General features: G+C 42.2%; 2 protein-coding genes across 2 annotated transcripts; both read right to left on the bottom strand.

Annotated features, from left to right (window-relative positions):
• Nucleotides 1-696: 696 nt before the first annotated feature.
• On the bottom strand, nucleotides 697-7,817 carry NUP35 (nucleoporin 35). Its single transcript, XM_050339299.1, has 9 exons — nucleotides 7,689-7,817; nucleotides 6,891-7,061; nucleotides 5,536-5,663; nucleotides 3,823-3,883; nucleotides 3,192-3,333; nucleotides 2,754-2,823; nucleotides 2,534-2,662; nucleotides 1,331-1,498; nucleotides 697-982 (listed from the first exon to the last, which is right to left on the bottom strand). The coding sequence occupies exons 1-9, from the start codon at nucleotides 7,720-7,722 to the stop codon at nucleotides 905-907; spliced, it is 981 nt and encodes a 326-aa protein (XP_050195256.1). The 5' UTR covers nucleotides 7,723-7,817; the 3' UTR covers nucleotides 697-904.
• A 742-nt stretch (nucleotides 7,818-8,559) lies between these two features.
• On the bottom strand, nucleotides 8,560-15,831 carry DUSP19 (dual specificity phosphatase 19). Its single transcript, XM_050339301.1, has 4 exons — nucleotides 15,609-15,831; nucleotides 15,474-15,520; nucleotides 14,043-14,195; nucleotides 8,560-9,763 (listed from the first exon to the last, which is right to left on the bottom strand). Exons 1-4 carry the CDS (start codon nucleotides 15,829-15,831, stop codon nucleotides 9,542-9,544), a joined length of 645 nt encoding a protein of 214 aa, XP_050195258.1. The 3' UTR covers nucleotides 8,560-9,541.
• Nucleotides 15,832-15,960: the final 129 nt, after the last annotated feature.

Raw genomic sequence — 15,960 nt, forward strand, 5'->3', positions numbered from 1 at the left:
TTCAGCCAATACCTTAAGAGAAAATTTCTTAGAAAAGCCTTGAAAAGCTGTGGTCACCAAACATTTCTCTATTTAGCTATTTCAACTCCATGTTTTATACTTTAGAATGCTACAGTTTGTTACCTGTTAAGTGCACAGTGCTATAAAATACCCACAGAGATGACATTTAATGACTAGATAGTTTGAAACCCAGTTGGTACTACTTTGGAAAAATCAGCAGCACCTCCTCTGCTGACAACATTTCTATAAACATTAAACAGCATCATGCTTAATAGTTAAGAGCACTGCAGATAGTTTTTCCTAAAAGAACTCATACTTGTTTAAAAACCAAACTAAAGAAAAAACTTCATTTGATCTTTATTAATAAAAAAAAAAAAAAGAGTTAAAAGGTTGCTACGACATTTAGAACAGTATGCTGGAGATAATTATAAAACAGTAATGAATCCTAATAAAAAATAAAATAAAATCCCACATACTAAGAACAGACCCTGTCCCTGGGAGCCAGCTGTGCAGTTTTCTTCTTGCAAGTAGCACATCACCTCTCCAGAGGGGTGAAAAAAAAAAATAATTAAAGGTATCAGTAAATGTAGCTGCCATTTTAAGCATTTCCAGCTTACTGGGAAATAACTCACAGAAAGCAATTATAGAGAAGTCAGTGCTGACATTTTTTCTACAATCATGCAATTGGAGCACAAATGGGAATAAAGCAGTTTTATTTACACTTACTCAGTTTGCAAAACCATGTGTACATTGCCATCATTTAAAGTGCAAGCTACATGTCTGCTGAATTAACTGAAGGCATAACAGGCGCAGTGGGAGCTAAAATTACACCAGTAGTTATACAACTAACCACGGATGACACCTCAAACCCTGACCAGCTGAGTGTGGTACTTCCTCCTGGGTATTACCAGCCAAACACATATTCCATTGCTTTGGATACAATACTTTCATCTTTCCTAGGAGTCTGCCTGTCAGAAACCACCTACAATGGAAGGGAGAAAAAAAGAAGAGAGAAAATTGAGAGTCAGTCAATATAGCTAATCCTTTTTACACTAACCCATTTTTTCTTCTTTTCCTAAGGGCTACTATATTTTGACAAAACACGTTTGAAATAATTTCAGAACAAGACCTTAATCCCCGTAAAAGAGACAAATAACTACTTTAGTATTTATTATTATTATTTTAGAGGCTGAACAGACTGGACCACATCTTTACAGAAATGACAGCAAAAGACAAAAGCTAAGGTCACACTGAAGTTAATGTCTGTACAGCCTCATACAACCCAGGGGAGACAGCACAAAAACACATGCTTCTTTCTCCTTTAAAATACCTGATAGTCACTGGTGGAAGCTTTATATGCTGTTGCAAGAGGTCTCATTGTAGAAATCCTCGTAGTATTATTTGCAGGCTGTACTGGTGTGCCAGTAGATTTTGTAGGTGGAGTGAAAACCGAAGACATTGAGGAGGCAGAGCTTCTTTCAGAGTTTTCCATCACACTCTTAAGAAGAGGGTTAATATAATGTAAACAAATACTAAAAAGCAGTATTCCAACCTTCACTATCTAAAATTCTCTACTATCTAAAATTGTTTGATAAAAATCTATGCACATCCCAAAGATAAATGGCCTGTTGGTAAAGATCACACAGGCACAGACCACCACCAAGCATTTTCCTCACTGCAATCATTCATATGTTGGATTATGCCATTGCAAACCGGTGAAAGCCTGGAATCTGTTCACTGTCCGTACTAAATGTCAACCAAGCTTGAAACAGTGTAGAGAAAATACATTGTACTTCTTGCAACAAACTTCAAGTTGTTTCAGGCCCAGTGGAACAAAGTAGCGTAATACTCCCTTTCTAAATACTTCCAAAATATTTGACCTGATCCAGACAAGACTGTCTCCAAGTCTTTACCAACTCTCACCTTGTGCTCAGACTCAGCTTGCCAAAGAGTTTCATTCACTCCCTTTAGCAAATGCTAGAAAAGAAGTCAGAAGGCTCCATTTTGTACGCTTATGTTTAGATAGGAATGCATGAAAAATGAAAGAGGCATCAAGGAACTTGATGGGCACCACGTACTTGATGGGCCCAATGTACTGATATAAACTAAAAAGCCAGAAACACATAAATAGTCACATTAAAGAGGGACAATAAGGAGGAGCAGCAACAGTCTCAGTCTGCAATCATTTATCTATTGCAGCCACTGAACACCATAAATTCCATCTGGGAAACTTCCCTCAGTTGTCTCATGTTACAGTTTCATTTCACTATCTTTGACAGCAATATAATTCTGTGCATTGCAACTTCCAAGCAGCAGAGACTGCCCACAATGATCCTCCTCAGCAGGAAATGTTGACAAATACTTAAGAAAAGAACTCGTGCAATGTGTAACATTCTATACCTATACAGCTATATACACTCTGCAACTCCAAAATTTAAAAAAAATAAATAAAAATTAAATAGGTCAGGGAAAACAAAAAGGAAGACCAAAGGAAAATTGCTTCATGTTTCACTAAAAGCAGCTCTTAACTTACTTTATCTATGCAGGGCTTGACACCAATCATGATGGATTCACCAAAAATTCTTCCATCTTTGCTTAAGGCTTTCCGGGCTTGAAGCTTCGACTGGTATCGAATGTGCATCCAGTTTCCTGTGTTGGACATCTGCAGGACATGAGGTGAAAATGGTGAAATGGAGCTTCTTAAATCCAGGAGTCCCAATGCTTTCAGAAATAAATGTCAAACTAAGACATACCACGTGCTTTAATATGTTTCCATACTGAGCAAACTGTAGAAGAATATAGGAAGCTGATGCTTGAGGAAACCTGAAGGACAGAAAAAATGGAAAAAAATTACTAGCAGTTTAAGAATTCAGGTGCTAAAATACAACCCTATTAAGAGTTTATAGAAATCCAGAAAAGAGCAATGTGAAACCACCTTACAGCCATACTACCTCCTAGGCACTTTTACTTCACCACACCTCCATGGCAGAATGGTGCCTTGCTAACTTGAAAAAAATAACATTTAGCTTCAGTTAAGGTGACTTGCTAGAAAATACGTTTGCTTGCTTTAACCACAGTTGTATTTCCTGCACACCTACGAATGCCAGACAACAGCAATGCCCAAGTATTTCCCTTCATATGTCATGAAAGACTCCACCCAGGTTTTTCTAATAGTTTGGAAATCAGCTTACCCAAATACAGTTACCCATGTGTCATCAAGCTGATCTTCTGAAGTAAGGGAATCACCTTGAGTGTAAAAAGGATCTAGCTGAGCAGGAGATAGAGTAGTTTTCCTAGGCTGCCCAATACTTGCAGGACTGAACACACTTGAAGCTGTTAAATTAAAATGGCATTGTTGAACAGATTTCTTTTGCAAAACAGATAAGCTTAAAAGTCTATAATAAAAGAATAAATTCAGTATCAAGCGTCTCACTAGTATATAGAGGAGTCTGATGGAGATTTACTCACAAACAAAAAGCAAGTCAACCCAAATCTCATATCCACAAGCAGCCTACTAAGTCTCACGACTAACACAAGGTCAGAAACCTTATGAAGATGGAAGGTAACCCATCAATCTCAGCTGCTTCACTCAAGTACAGCCACCTCTGTGCTCAGTTCCACAACACTTTTTGAATAAGGAATAAGTAAAGGTGACCAAAATTCAGTCAGTGTCAGAAAGGATAATTATTTCCTACTCATACCCATACACCTTCTGAAAAGCTAATACACAACTCCTTTGCAAATTAGCTTCAACAGTGATGACTCTTCTGTATTAAGGACAGCAATATGAAAGCAGATTATATCTTTTGACAGGACATCTACCTGTGCCTGGAGTTGATGGTAGAATTCCAACAGATGGGCTCTGTGTCAAGGAGAAGTTGGCCTGCAGTAAAATACAGAAAGTAACAAATCATTCTTACAGGTATACACTGCTCAGATCAAAAGAGATCACCTTCAGGTGATTCAAGCACCAGGCAAGAAAATTAACTGTTGCCTTAACTTATTCCTAGCTTTTAAGAGTAAGAACATGTATGTTTGATACGAGATTATTAAGAGTTACTAATGAAAAATTATTTGTATCTAAATGTACTTGACATATGCTTTGTGAGCAAAGTAGCTTTAAGTAGCAGTACTCAGAAACCTTATAGTTTAGCTTTTTCAAAATAGTCATCCCCCTTATGGCTGCAGCACAGTAATTCACACATTCACGTGCATGCTGATGGGAACAACGTCAGTATCCTAAGGTACCAGCATCTAATTTTCACTTCCTAAAGGGTTCAGAAATCATGGGATCACTTGTATTCCTCGCAACTAGACTTACTTTCCTGCTCAACTACTTAGTGCAACTGCACTGAAGGAAAGGATACTTCAAGTTTTAGCTGTTAGTTCTTTCTTTATTTTTTAACACAGGATTTCAACATCCAAAATAATTTTAGTGTATTTTTAACCTGAATCATGGCATTTCTTAGGTACAAAACCAAACAAGCTGGAGTACCTGTAGACAGAGCAACATGTGTTCTGATAGCTGCTCAACACTTTTTTTTTTAATTTAACAGCCAGTCTTTTGAGACACTATTGGATTCTGTCTCTCACAGGGAACCTCAGCTTTCAGAACAAACTTTTCACAAGGTAACATTCAATAGAAAGACTGCTCATTCAGTGACAAGCACCCTCCTTGCATCAGAAGGATCATGTCCCATGAAAAAGAACCTAATAATGCTCGACTACTCAGTTGAGGTAAGTAGGGGAGCTTATTATAAAAATTACCTGGCAGAAATTTTAGTGTTCCTCTTTCAAAATGAACACCACCTGCCCACCCAAATTTTGATTAGATATTTTACTCAGAAAAAAATTCCTTCTATTTCAGGAGGTGTCTCTATTGCCCACTAAAAGATAACCATAGAAACATAGAATTGTCCAGGCTGGAAAAGACCTCTAAGATCGAGTCCAACCATTAATGCAGCACTGCCATCTACACCACTAAACCATGTCCCCAGGTGCCACATCCACGTGATTTTTGAACACTTCTTGGGATGCTGATTCCAACAATTCTCTGGGCAGCCTCTCCCAATGCCTGACAGCCCTTTCAGTGAAGAAATTCTTCCTGCTATCCAATCTAAACATCATTCTGCTGCAGCTTGAGGCCATTTCCTCTTCTCCTATCATTTGTTATACCTGGGAAAAGAGACCAACCCCCATCTGTCTACAACCTCCTTTCAGGTAGTGAAAGCGCCTTGCTGGCCATCAGCAGCTCAATAAGTTTACAAGAAGGTGAAAATCTGCAACAATTTGTACATATAAAGCACAGCTGAGGCACAATTTGCTTTTCTCACTCTCTACTGTAATGACGGGGTTTCCTTCATGACAGCAGCTCTCAATTTAGTCTGCACAGGAGCAGGCACACCAAACACCCAGACGAGCTGAAGGCTCACCCATCATTTTTTACAGTTTACAAAACCAGGTTGAAGAATTCACTGAGGCAGGAAGCTGCCCCACATCTTCTGCTAAGAACAGGCCAGTCCCAAAGACACTTACTGGTCTTCCTGAGGTTAGAGGTGTTGATCCAAGCCCAGGACTAGATAACTCATCATAAATGCTCCTAACTGGGGGAGCACCACCCTTGTCTTTATGAGTAGGGACGACTGGCTGTGGGGGAGATCCTCCTGCAATTCAAAGGAATGAAGGAAGAGCATCAGAAAACTTGCCACTTTACTCGACTGCTACTTGTTTTTGAATCTCCAGTGGTAAATTCAGCCATGAAAAAAAACTGCTGGTTGTTTCACTGGGCATTTGCAAGACGATCTGTTCAGGTTTGAACGGTCTACATAACACATCATGTGTTAAACTGTATCCTTACAGAAGTACCATCTCAAACTTTTAGACCTCTTCTTGACCCTTTATACTCTGTTAACATGCCCTTGTTCTTTAAGCCACCTTCTCTCCCATAAACTTTGGGACTTCCAGTAGAAAACAGAATCAAACTGACTGAAAGAACCACTTTGTGTGGGTTTACCTCAGGAAAAAAAAAAAAAAAAAACACAGCTAACAGTTTTCACTTGCAAAACATTTAGAAACTAAGCTTTTCCAAAGTACTTTTCAATCCTAAAATTCTGAGCTTCAAGACTCCACTCTGAAATGTTAAACACATATAGGAACTGCTACCCTTACATGCAATAACTGTATATTATATAAAGCACTCTCCCATCAAGGTTTTCAGTTCTAGTGATGTATTTAATCCCTTATTTTGGTAAGCCTGTGTTAGTACCTTACTCTTTCCTCTTTTTCTAAAATTGATACTTTGAGACTGTAATAAACCCTTTTAAAATCAGTTGGGTGAAATCCACATGACTACTTTCAACGTCATAAATACTTCCCTAAGAGGTTTGTACTTGACGGGGTCAGGAAAGGCAGACAACAGCAAGAAGTAGGAGACCAACAGACCAACAATCATAGAACATTTAATGTTGGAAGGGACCCAGAAGGATCATTGAAGTCCAGTCCTGCCTGACATTCAAAGAAGAGAATACCTAAAATTATCTTGCAGTACCTTAATCCTCAGATATTAAATTATGCCAACTGATTTGGTAAAAAAGTCAAGATCACCCCTGATGTGTTAACTACTCCCTCATACTTCTCAAAGAAGAAAACAGACATAATAATATCAATTTAAAACCATGGGCAAGGACTCTTCCTAGTGTAATCAATCAGGTCACTGAAAAGAAATGAGCCTCTACAGCTAGCAAGAGTCAAAGCTACTTCAGTCCAATGACAGCAGACACCAGCAAGTTATGAAACTGCAAGGATTCAAGACTGCAACAGCCAAGCAGAATAACGAGACGAAGCGATTTCTGACTTTCAGGACAACTTTTCAGCATTTTACAAATTCTGACCTGCAAGTAGCGGAGACCTCGTTTCCATTACTCCAACTGAAGGGCCGCATAAAGCACGTGGCTGGGGAGTCACTGGCGCAGGTAAATCGCCCATCAAAAACCCGGGAAGAAACTGAGCACCAGCTCCTTGTTTGGGAGATGTCGGGGAGCCAAGAGTCATTGGCTCAGCTCCTGAAAACAAAACGCAAAACCAGGAAAAAAATGAGTGATCGAGCTTTTTTCAAGTTGCTTAGATTGTGGTTCTATTAAGGCAATGTAACACAAGATACAGCAAGTGATTTCAGAATGCCAGAACCCTCAGGGTTGGAAGGGACCTGCCAGGTGAGCCAGGAGCGTGCCCAGGCGGGTCTGGAATGCCTCCAGAGAGCAACACCCCGAGACATCCCGGGACAGCCTGTTCAGTGCTCTGCCACCCGCAATGGAAAGAAGTTCTTCCTCATGCTGAGGTGGAACTTCTTGTGTTTTTGTTCACGGCCATTGCTCCTCATCCTGTTCTCATCACCAGCGAAAAGAGCCTGGCACCATCCTCCTCAACACCCGCCTTCGAGATATTTAGGTGCGTTAACGATTCCAAAGAGGGTTCTAATAATTCATTTCGCAAGCGAGCCAAGTTTACCACACCCTTGCATTTTTCGCGGCCACGAGCAGCGGCCGCTCGGTTCAGCTCGGCTTCACCCCAGAGGGAACAGCCCCGTCCCGGCCCCGTGTCCCACCGCCCCCTCCAGCCCGGCGGCACCCAGACTCCTCCTGGCCCGGAGCAGGGGGCACCCCCTGAGGCGGCGCCCGGGCCCGGCTCACCTGCGGGCGGCGGCTCCATGGCGAAGGCGGCCATGGCGGCCCGGGCGGGGAACAGGCAGCGGCGGCGGCGGCGGCTCCGCCGGGCGCTTTCAAACGGGACGGAGCTTCCTCCCGCCGTCACTTCCGACCCGCCCCCCGCCATCCTGTGCGGGATTGGGGCGGCGGCAGCGCCCTCACAGGGCCCGGCATCTGCCCCGGCCCGGCTCTCCCGTCACGGCTCCCCGCCGAACGGCCCCCTCCCCCCCGCGGAGGGCCAGGTCGCGAAAGAGTTGAAAGAACCGCAGTATCCGTCACGAGAGCTTGTCCTGCGTTGTTTCCACGGGCTGAGAACTCAGTGCTGCTGCCACCCTGACTCCCCAGGGAAAGGACTGCGGTCACTGCCCGGGCTACAGCGCTGCCACCCTTCCCTCACCGACACGGGAACGGTGACCGAGGGACAGCGATCAGATGCAGAGGGGTTGCCTAAACCTAGCGCATTAGCGTTCAGCACAGAGTCATGGAATGGTTCGGGTTGGAAGGGACCATGATCTTCCACCCTCCTGCCGTGTGCAGGAACACCTTCCACTAGCCCAAGTTGCTCCGAGCCCCGTCCAGCCCGGCCTTGAACACTTCCAGGATGGGGCAGCCCCAGCTTCTCTGGGACACCCGTGTCAGGACCTCACCTCGGGGAAGGCCACCCTCAGAGAACTTCTTCCTTGATCCAAACTCACTTTCTGTCAGTTTGGATCCGTTCCCTCTTGCCCTGGCACTACACTCTTGAGCATGAGCAATCACGGTGTGGTTCAAACACAGCAGCACGCAGAAGTTTGGACTATTGGTACCAAGAACATCAATCTTGAAACCAAACATTTCGAGTCACTTCAGCACACAATTTATCCAAACACGGTGTTCTTTTTATTTTACTGCATAATAATATATCAAACCATTAAGAACTGGTGTGAAGGCCACAAAAAATACTATTAAAATCTTTCACAGATTTTTTTTTGTGTGTGTGAACATGCCATCTTAAGACAGTAATTCCAGCCTGAGATGTCTAAGTTACCTATCCTATGATGTCCGTTCTTTAGACATGGTGTGGAATGGAGTGAGGGAACAAAAAGTGGACTGAATGTGAAGGAAAGGAAATAGCAGTGAGCAGACAGGTTGTTATCAACAACATTTTTCATATATCCACCAAAGTGATTAACAAAAAAAAACCTCTGCTGGTTCCAGCTCTTTGGAAACATCACGTTAGTGCACTTCAAATCACTACTTGATGAGAAACGGTAGAAAGACATGAAGCATGAAAGCATCCTACACATTTTAAGCATCCTCAAAAGACCATCTGTTCTAATTTCCAAAAAAATTTAATGGCTGGCTAGCCCACAAAAATCAATAAAATCCTCTTTACTTGCAATATAAATTTAAAATCCAATATCAAGGTACTTCATTATATGAACATTTTATTATCTAGATTTTACAACCGAATAGAATGCGTACATTTGGAAAGTAAACAGGGCGACTTATTTCAGTTATTTTATTATCTTTCTCTATTGCCTGCATTTTCTGATGTATCATAAAAAACCTGCCATCATTCTGTATTTTTTTACTATTTCAAGGAAAATTGAACTTTATCTTTCTCTTAGCACTCTAGGAAGAGCTTGTTCTTGGGCAAAACTTCTCTGAAGTCAGTGGAATATCATCTGGCCTATAGATGACATGCTGAAAGAAACAGGGTCAAAGGAACGTAAGAAAAAATATGTAATGACTCGAAAATGCACAAGTGAAAAGGGGATTGCAAAATGATAGATTAAAGGACATCCAACATCTGTTCCTGTATAGTCAAAACAGACTGCTTCCCTTCTCCCTTTTGATCAGTCATGATCATTTATGCTTCCATTTTCTTTTACAATCTGTTCTTGGTACTTGTGAAGCTGCTCCATGAAGCCAGGATTTGGACAAGCCACGGGCCTCGCATTTTTCACCACTGAAAAGGCTCTGGCAAAACTCAGTCTTTCTGAATTCATTAGAAAACCAATGACTACAGCTGCTGCACGGGAGACTCCTGCATTACAGTGGACCAGCACCACGCCATCCTTCAGAAGAGAAATTAAACAGAAGTTGGGATATTCACAAGGCAGATAAAAACAAGTATGTAGCAACTTTATATAAAAATCTATTAAGACTTACTGAGAGCTCCTTGCTGGGCTCAAAGCAAAATATTTATACACATAAACATAAATAAGTACACAAGTAAGTGCAAACACAGATATATAAGCCCAAAATTAGTATTACTCTAACCAAAGCCACTTTATAATTACTAAGTACTTCAAATTTAATTCATGCCTTAAAAATAAAAAATATTCCTCTGTCCTTTTCCCTGAGTCCTTACAGGAGCCCCTTCATGTAAAAACCAAATCACAGACTCCCGGGATAGTAAGATATCTGATCTAATTGGGTGCCAATTTTAAAAGGGATTTTATTTGCGATATGGAAAGGAACTTGACAGTATCTTGCTAAAGGTTAAAAACATAGCAAGGCAACAAACAGCTGGGCACAGAGGCAGATTTTGGAATGTCTTGTAGTTCCAGTCACAGCTTCTTGTGTCCTCTGGAGTTCCTGAGAGACGATTCTGGGTAAGCTTGATCATGCGTAGGAACAGAAAAATCAGAACAGATATCGTGTGATTTGCAACAGATCTCCCTCCCCATCACCCTGCTGGTACAACTGCAGAGGCTGGGACAGCTGGTCCAACTAAGGTCCCTTACCGGGGCCAAGGTGCAAAATCCAAAACTACTGAACCTCCCATAAATTCACAAATGCTTCTCCTGAGGCTTGAATTCAGGCTTATCCTGAACTATGTGTAAAATTAATGGTTTTTATTCTATTTAAACATTTCCCACACAACCTCTGAGTCACCTGAATGGCTCTATAAAGGCACTGTAAATTTTGTTAAGAAGTAACGAGCACGAATTAACCCACGGACAACTAGACAATCTAGTGTGGCTCAGGTAATATTTGCAAGGTCCAGGCTTCATAATATTGTCATGTTTGTATATCAGATTATGCCCTGGAAAAGGCTCCAAAGTGTCTGCCAAATGCCACTGTGACACAAAAACAAACCACCAAAGCCACAGCACCTCCATATTCTGAATGAAGATACTGAAACACGACATGATTTGCTCAGATACTTGAGACCAAGCATATCCATTCTAGATATAAACAGCCTGCTCTGTCTGCCCTTAACAGGCACAAATTATTTCAGGGGCATTTTAGCCAGTGACAAAAAGACCAGTGACAAAAAGCACCAGGGTTCCTTTCCAGGAGCTCAATGGTTTATGCTACAGAATTGGGAGCTGCAATTATCTGGTCTATTAATAAGCACACAAGAGCAGAAAATGGCTCCTGCTCCAGAAATTTCCCAGTTTCAGTAACAAGACAAAGCAGGAAATTTAGTATTATTATTCATGTTGGAGAAATGCCAAGCTGAGACTAGAATTATGACTTGCACAACAAGATTATGGCAGAGCTAGGAACTGAGTCTGAGCCCCTGCATCCCAGCACAATGAATCACAGTATCATCCTTTCTTGCAATGAAAATCACATTCCCTGTGCTCTGCCTGCTGCAAATTGCACTCTTCATTCCCTTTCTCACAGTCATAGGGCTGTGATTCCTCATCACACAGACTATGGCAGAGTGGGAAGCAGACCTGTCCACATTCTTCAACTACCTGAGGAAGTGTCAGTGGTGACCTGTAAATCCAGAATAATGACACTAAAAATTATGCCACTGCTAATGAATCAATTGCTGAAGGTTATCTATGGTAAATGTGGAGCAGTTTTTACTGATTTAAGGGGAGTTATTTCAGACATAACGTACCATAATCGAGATCAATATTCAGCAGTGGCACTGAGAGTAAATAATACACACTGGAAGTCACCCTTGGTTTTTTCACTTTGTACAGTTCATGCTTTGTTTTCAACTTTCACATATAAGTTTGATTTGGATTTTTTAATAACTGTTCTGTTTTACATTGTCAAAAATTATTTAGTGATATCCATGGATCCTGAAAATGCCTGAACATGACTGAAAATGGGCAATAACATTAAACCAAATTTAACACTGAGAACTTTTATCTTTCCTTTTTAAACCCCATTGTTTACAATTCATACAAAGATTAATTTGACATGTCATTCTTGACTCGTTTTGTGTTAGCTATGAATATGAAGTGAGAAACAGATTGCAGATAGGAAATTCATCTTTATTTACCAGCAACTCCTTGCTCTGACCCCGATAGTGTAACCTTTGCCTACCAAGAAATGGTCCATGGGCTTGCAAGAACATCTTTTAAAGACACAAGACCAAGTTGGGTTTAATCTTTTATAGAGAGGGAAACAAAATCATTATACAATAATTATGCACAGTGGGCAAAAAGCCTCACCAAGGAAAGAAATTAAAAAGAAGCATAAAGCTTTAAGCTAATGTAGTTAGTTATGGATGGATCCATTCTACTTTGCAGTGGAACCAAGTCTTTTTCGTTAGGAATGACAAAAGGAGCAGTAAGGAGAGATGTTCATAAATAAACAGAGATTTCCTCCTTGGAAACACAAGATTTTAGAGGTTTTATTATTAGATACTAAATGCAAACATAAAAGAGTATCCCTCATTCATAGCAGTATGGCCTGACCTGTGTCACCTAACATGTCATGGAAAACCTGCCTGCCAATTTGGAGCTTAGAAGAAAAGGTGAGCTCTGATCAGTATCAGAGTTTGTACCGTGGTGTTGACAGACTTGAGCCATTACAGTTTTCGAAAAGTTGATCCAGTTACGAGCACCAGCTGGCAGTGACTTGAGGAACAGGGCAGGCTTCCCTTGCATCCTCAAATTCAAGTGCTCTCATACTCTCTCATTGAGTTAATCACGTTCTAATTATATTTCTCACGTATCACACTCTCTCACCAGTGAACATCTCTCCTTCCCTCAGATTAAGAGATGAAGCACTGGTATCTCTGTGATTGCTTGAACAGAAGAGCACTTCACAACACACTTTATCATAAGCTCTTTTAACCCTATTTTGACAAAGTAAATAAAGTGATTCAAGCCACCCAGAGATCTGTCTCTGCATACCACTATCACCTGCTTTGTGAACTGATCCTGGGGAATAACTATTCCACCAATTACCTGCTCTGTCACCCACCTCTCCCATTAGAAAACTGTTAATGTCGCTGTAAAAGTTTTCCTGAAAACTTCTTAGCTTACAAAATAGTAACCAGGACACAAACACCAGAGGCAGAAAGCAAAACTGTGCAGTTATGAATGGCAACTCCCATTTAGAAATGAAGTGGAAACCGTAACTAGATACCCTGAAAAGGTCATTAACTGACAATGTGTATCACATAGCTCATAAATGATAAATGAGAGAAGGAAAGAACACTGCAACACAAAGAAAGCTGGGACAAGATTATCTTCTTTTATCCCACCCTACATGAATAATGAATTTGGTAGATTTGGTGGAATAACACACAATAAGGTTTGGTTGTCAAGTCATAGTTTTCATACCAAAGCAATGTTTGTTGTAAATTACACAATAAGCCTGAATTTAAGAGCTGTGAGTCAGGGATGCTCCTGGTTACAGACAATTCTGTCAAGCAACCCCAGAAGGAGTCCCTTCAGCCCACTTCCCATGTCACATCTTTTTCAGGATTTTGGGAGCAGTTAAATCAGTTATTGGCTCCAAGACTACTAACACATTCTCTGACATCCTTGGTACATACCCACATCATAGCTCAGTGTGTGGCATCTTCTTGGAGAACCTGGTCTAGTGGGAGGTGTCCCTGCCTATGGCAGGGGTTGGAATGACATGATCTTTAAGGTCACTTCCACCACAAACTATTCTATGATTCTACAGTGAAAAGTTCAAGGATGGTGAACAGCTGATGACAAACCACACAGATCTGTAAAAGCCCTGCTAGGCTTGTTTCTAATCCAAAGTTGATTACTTATCTATTGATCCCCAACAGATGAGTAAATTTCCTCCTTTTCCCTCTGTCAGGGGTAGTGACTTAGGATAGGATTTCTTTATCTAAAGTCAGCCACTGGTACATCTACATTAAAGAAGCATTTCTCTAAAACTCAAGACAGTCATTCTGAAAAAACATTGTTGGAAGGAATGGAGATTAACAGCAGTGTCATGTTTCTAGGAATGCTCAGGAACTGCCTGGATTCTCTATTTAAAATTTTAAAAGGCAATGGTGAAGCTATTCATTTGGTAGCATATTTTCTTTTGACAAAAGAAGCTGCTTTAGTTCTTAAATAGTGTAATAAATAATGTAAACAGGGTAACTGACTAACATTAATTATTGATATACCATACCTGGATCTTGGCTTTCTCAATAAACTCAAAACATTCAGGGAAGTAGGAAGTAATATCAGTTTCTGGGAGGTCCAGAATAGAAATGGTCTTGTATATGAAATCATTGAGGAAGGCATTTTGGACTCCATATGCCACATTTAGAATGTGAGTAACCTAAGTAAAAAAAAAAATAAAAGGAAAAAAATGAAAAGGGCATTTTCTGAAGACAGCAAGCAGAGGTTATCAGTAGCAGAGGTTAATTATTCTTTAGGTATACACAGACTGTAATGTTCAGTTTTACATACATATGCTGTCTACGGTGTGGTTTTCTCCCAGCAAAGTTTCAATGTGTGATAAAACACACTGTGAGAAATTTCAGGGTTTTTCTGAGAGGAAATGAAAAATCAGTGCTCAAACAAACAAAGACTAAAACATGGATTTTCAACAGAAAAGGGAAATGTCAGCATGTAGGTGGAAAATAAAAGAGGAAGCAATAGGAACAAGAGCACAGGCCACCCAACAATCCCCTAAATTTCAAGCCTGCCCTAACCCATCAGTTTAATTATCCTTCTGGTGAGTTACTGGAACCATTTACAGGAGCAGAAGAATTTCAGATTAAAGTATACCTGCCTTTGGCAGGCAAGACCACTTCTGGCCTCCTGCCATCTCTGCTTTGTCCAGGCTACAGCCACTTTGTGGGGTTTTTAACTTACAGTGAAGTGACATTTAGATAGCACCAGATCCCAGCCTGGTGCACTCCCTGTCCTGCAGAAGCACCACTGTCCGGAGGCCTTATCACCCCATTACTGTAACAAAGAAGAGTAAAAAGACTAAAGTTTGGGACAGACTTTGAGCTGTTTTGTTTTTCTAGTTTCATCAATACCCATAAGGCAAGGAGGGATGGTGCTGCTTAGTGTCTGAAATGTAAACACACATAGCAATGCAGGAATCTCTTCCATTAACAGCTCTAAACAATCATCACTTTTGCAGCAGAGCAAGACTCTTTTCAGTGGTGCCCAGCAAGGATAAGGAGCAATGGCCATAAACTAAAACACAAGAAGTTCCACCTCAACTTGAGGAAGAACTCCTTTCCATTGTGGGTAGCGAACAAGCTGCCCAGGGAGGGTGTGGAGTCTCCCTTTCTGGAGACATTCCAAACCCGCCTGGACGCGTTCCTGTGTCACCTGCTCTAGGTGACCCTGCCTTGGCAGAGGGGTTGGACTGCATGATCTACAGAGGTCCCTTGCAAGATTCTGAGATTCTGTGACAGCATTTCAACTTCTCGTGAAGCTCACAGGCACTCGTCCATCTGCAAATGGAGTAGCCTTTTGACAGTGCGAATGGAACACAGTTTTTCTCAGAGTTGCTAGAGAATATTTTAGAATTTTTAACTTAAGAGACACTCGCTGCGCGCAAGGCGCGAGATGCGTTTGTACGTCCGCGTAAATTTACCTTGTGCTTTCTCATCGTCTCCAGGTCGTGAGCAGCATCCTGCGACCCTGCGGAGAAAGGACATCGGGCCGGTTGCTGCGCTGAGCCCCCGCCCGGCCGGCGGCCCCGGGGCCCGCCGCCCCCAGCCCCACTCACCCAGCAGCAGCCAGGGCTTCACCACGCCGACCTGCAGGTCGGCGCTCAGGTCCTGCACGAAGCCGCCGCCCGGCGCCGCCTCCGCCTCCTCCTCCTCCACCTGCAGGCAGGCGCCGCGCCACGTCTCGATGATCCTGCGGCCGGTCAGCGTCGTCACGCGGGTGCGCTGCTTGCGCAGGTTGGCCCTGGAGAAGCTGCGGATCTCCTGGGCGAGGGAGTGCATGGCGCGACTGCCGCCTCCGCTCCGCTCCGCCGCCCGCCCCGCACCGCCCGCGCTGCCGCCGCGCCCTCCGGGCGGGGCCTCGGCAAAGCACCGACCGCCCTCCCCCTGCCCGGCGGAGTTAAAGCAGCC

This window comes from Myiozetetes cayanensis, unplaced genomic scaffold (genome assembly GCF_022539395.1).
Source record: "Myiozetetes cayanensis isolate MyiCay16 unplaced genomic scaffold, myiCay2020 scf9, whole genome shotgun sequence".
In the NCBI taxonomy this organism is placed as follows: Eukaryota; Metazoa; Chordata; class Aves; order Passeriformes; family Tyrannidae; genus Myiozetetes; species Myiozetetes cayanensis.

Coding starts and splice junctions, on each gene's coding strand:
- NUP35 (XM_050339299.1), bottom strand. CDS start 7,722: ATGGCCGCCTTCGCCATGGAGCCGCCGCCCGCAG. Junction 3,884..5,535: donor CTCTAACCTCAGGAAGACCA/GTAAGTGTCTTT, acceptor ATTTTACTGCAG/GCCAACTTCTCCTTGACACA. Junction 983..1,330: donor CTTCCACCAGTGACTATCAG/GTATTTTAAAGG, acceptor CTTCCATTGTAG/GTGGTTTCTGACAGGCAGAC.
- DUSP19 (XM_050339301.1), bottom strand. CDS start 15,831: ATGCACTCCCTCGCCCAGGAGATCCGCAGCTTCTCCAGGGCCAACCTG. Junction 15,521..15,608: donor GAAGCCCTGGCTGCTGCTGG/GTGAGTGGGGCT, acceptor CTTTCTCCGCAG/GGTCGCAGGATGCTGCTCAC. Junction 14,196..15,473: donor AGACGATGAGAAAGCACAAG/GTAAATTTACGC, acceptor TTTTTTACTTAG/GTTACTCACATTCTAAATGT.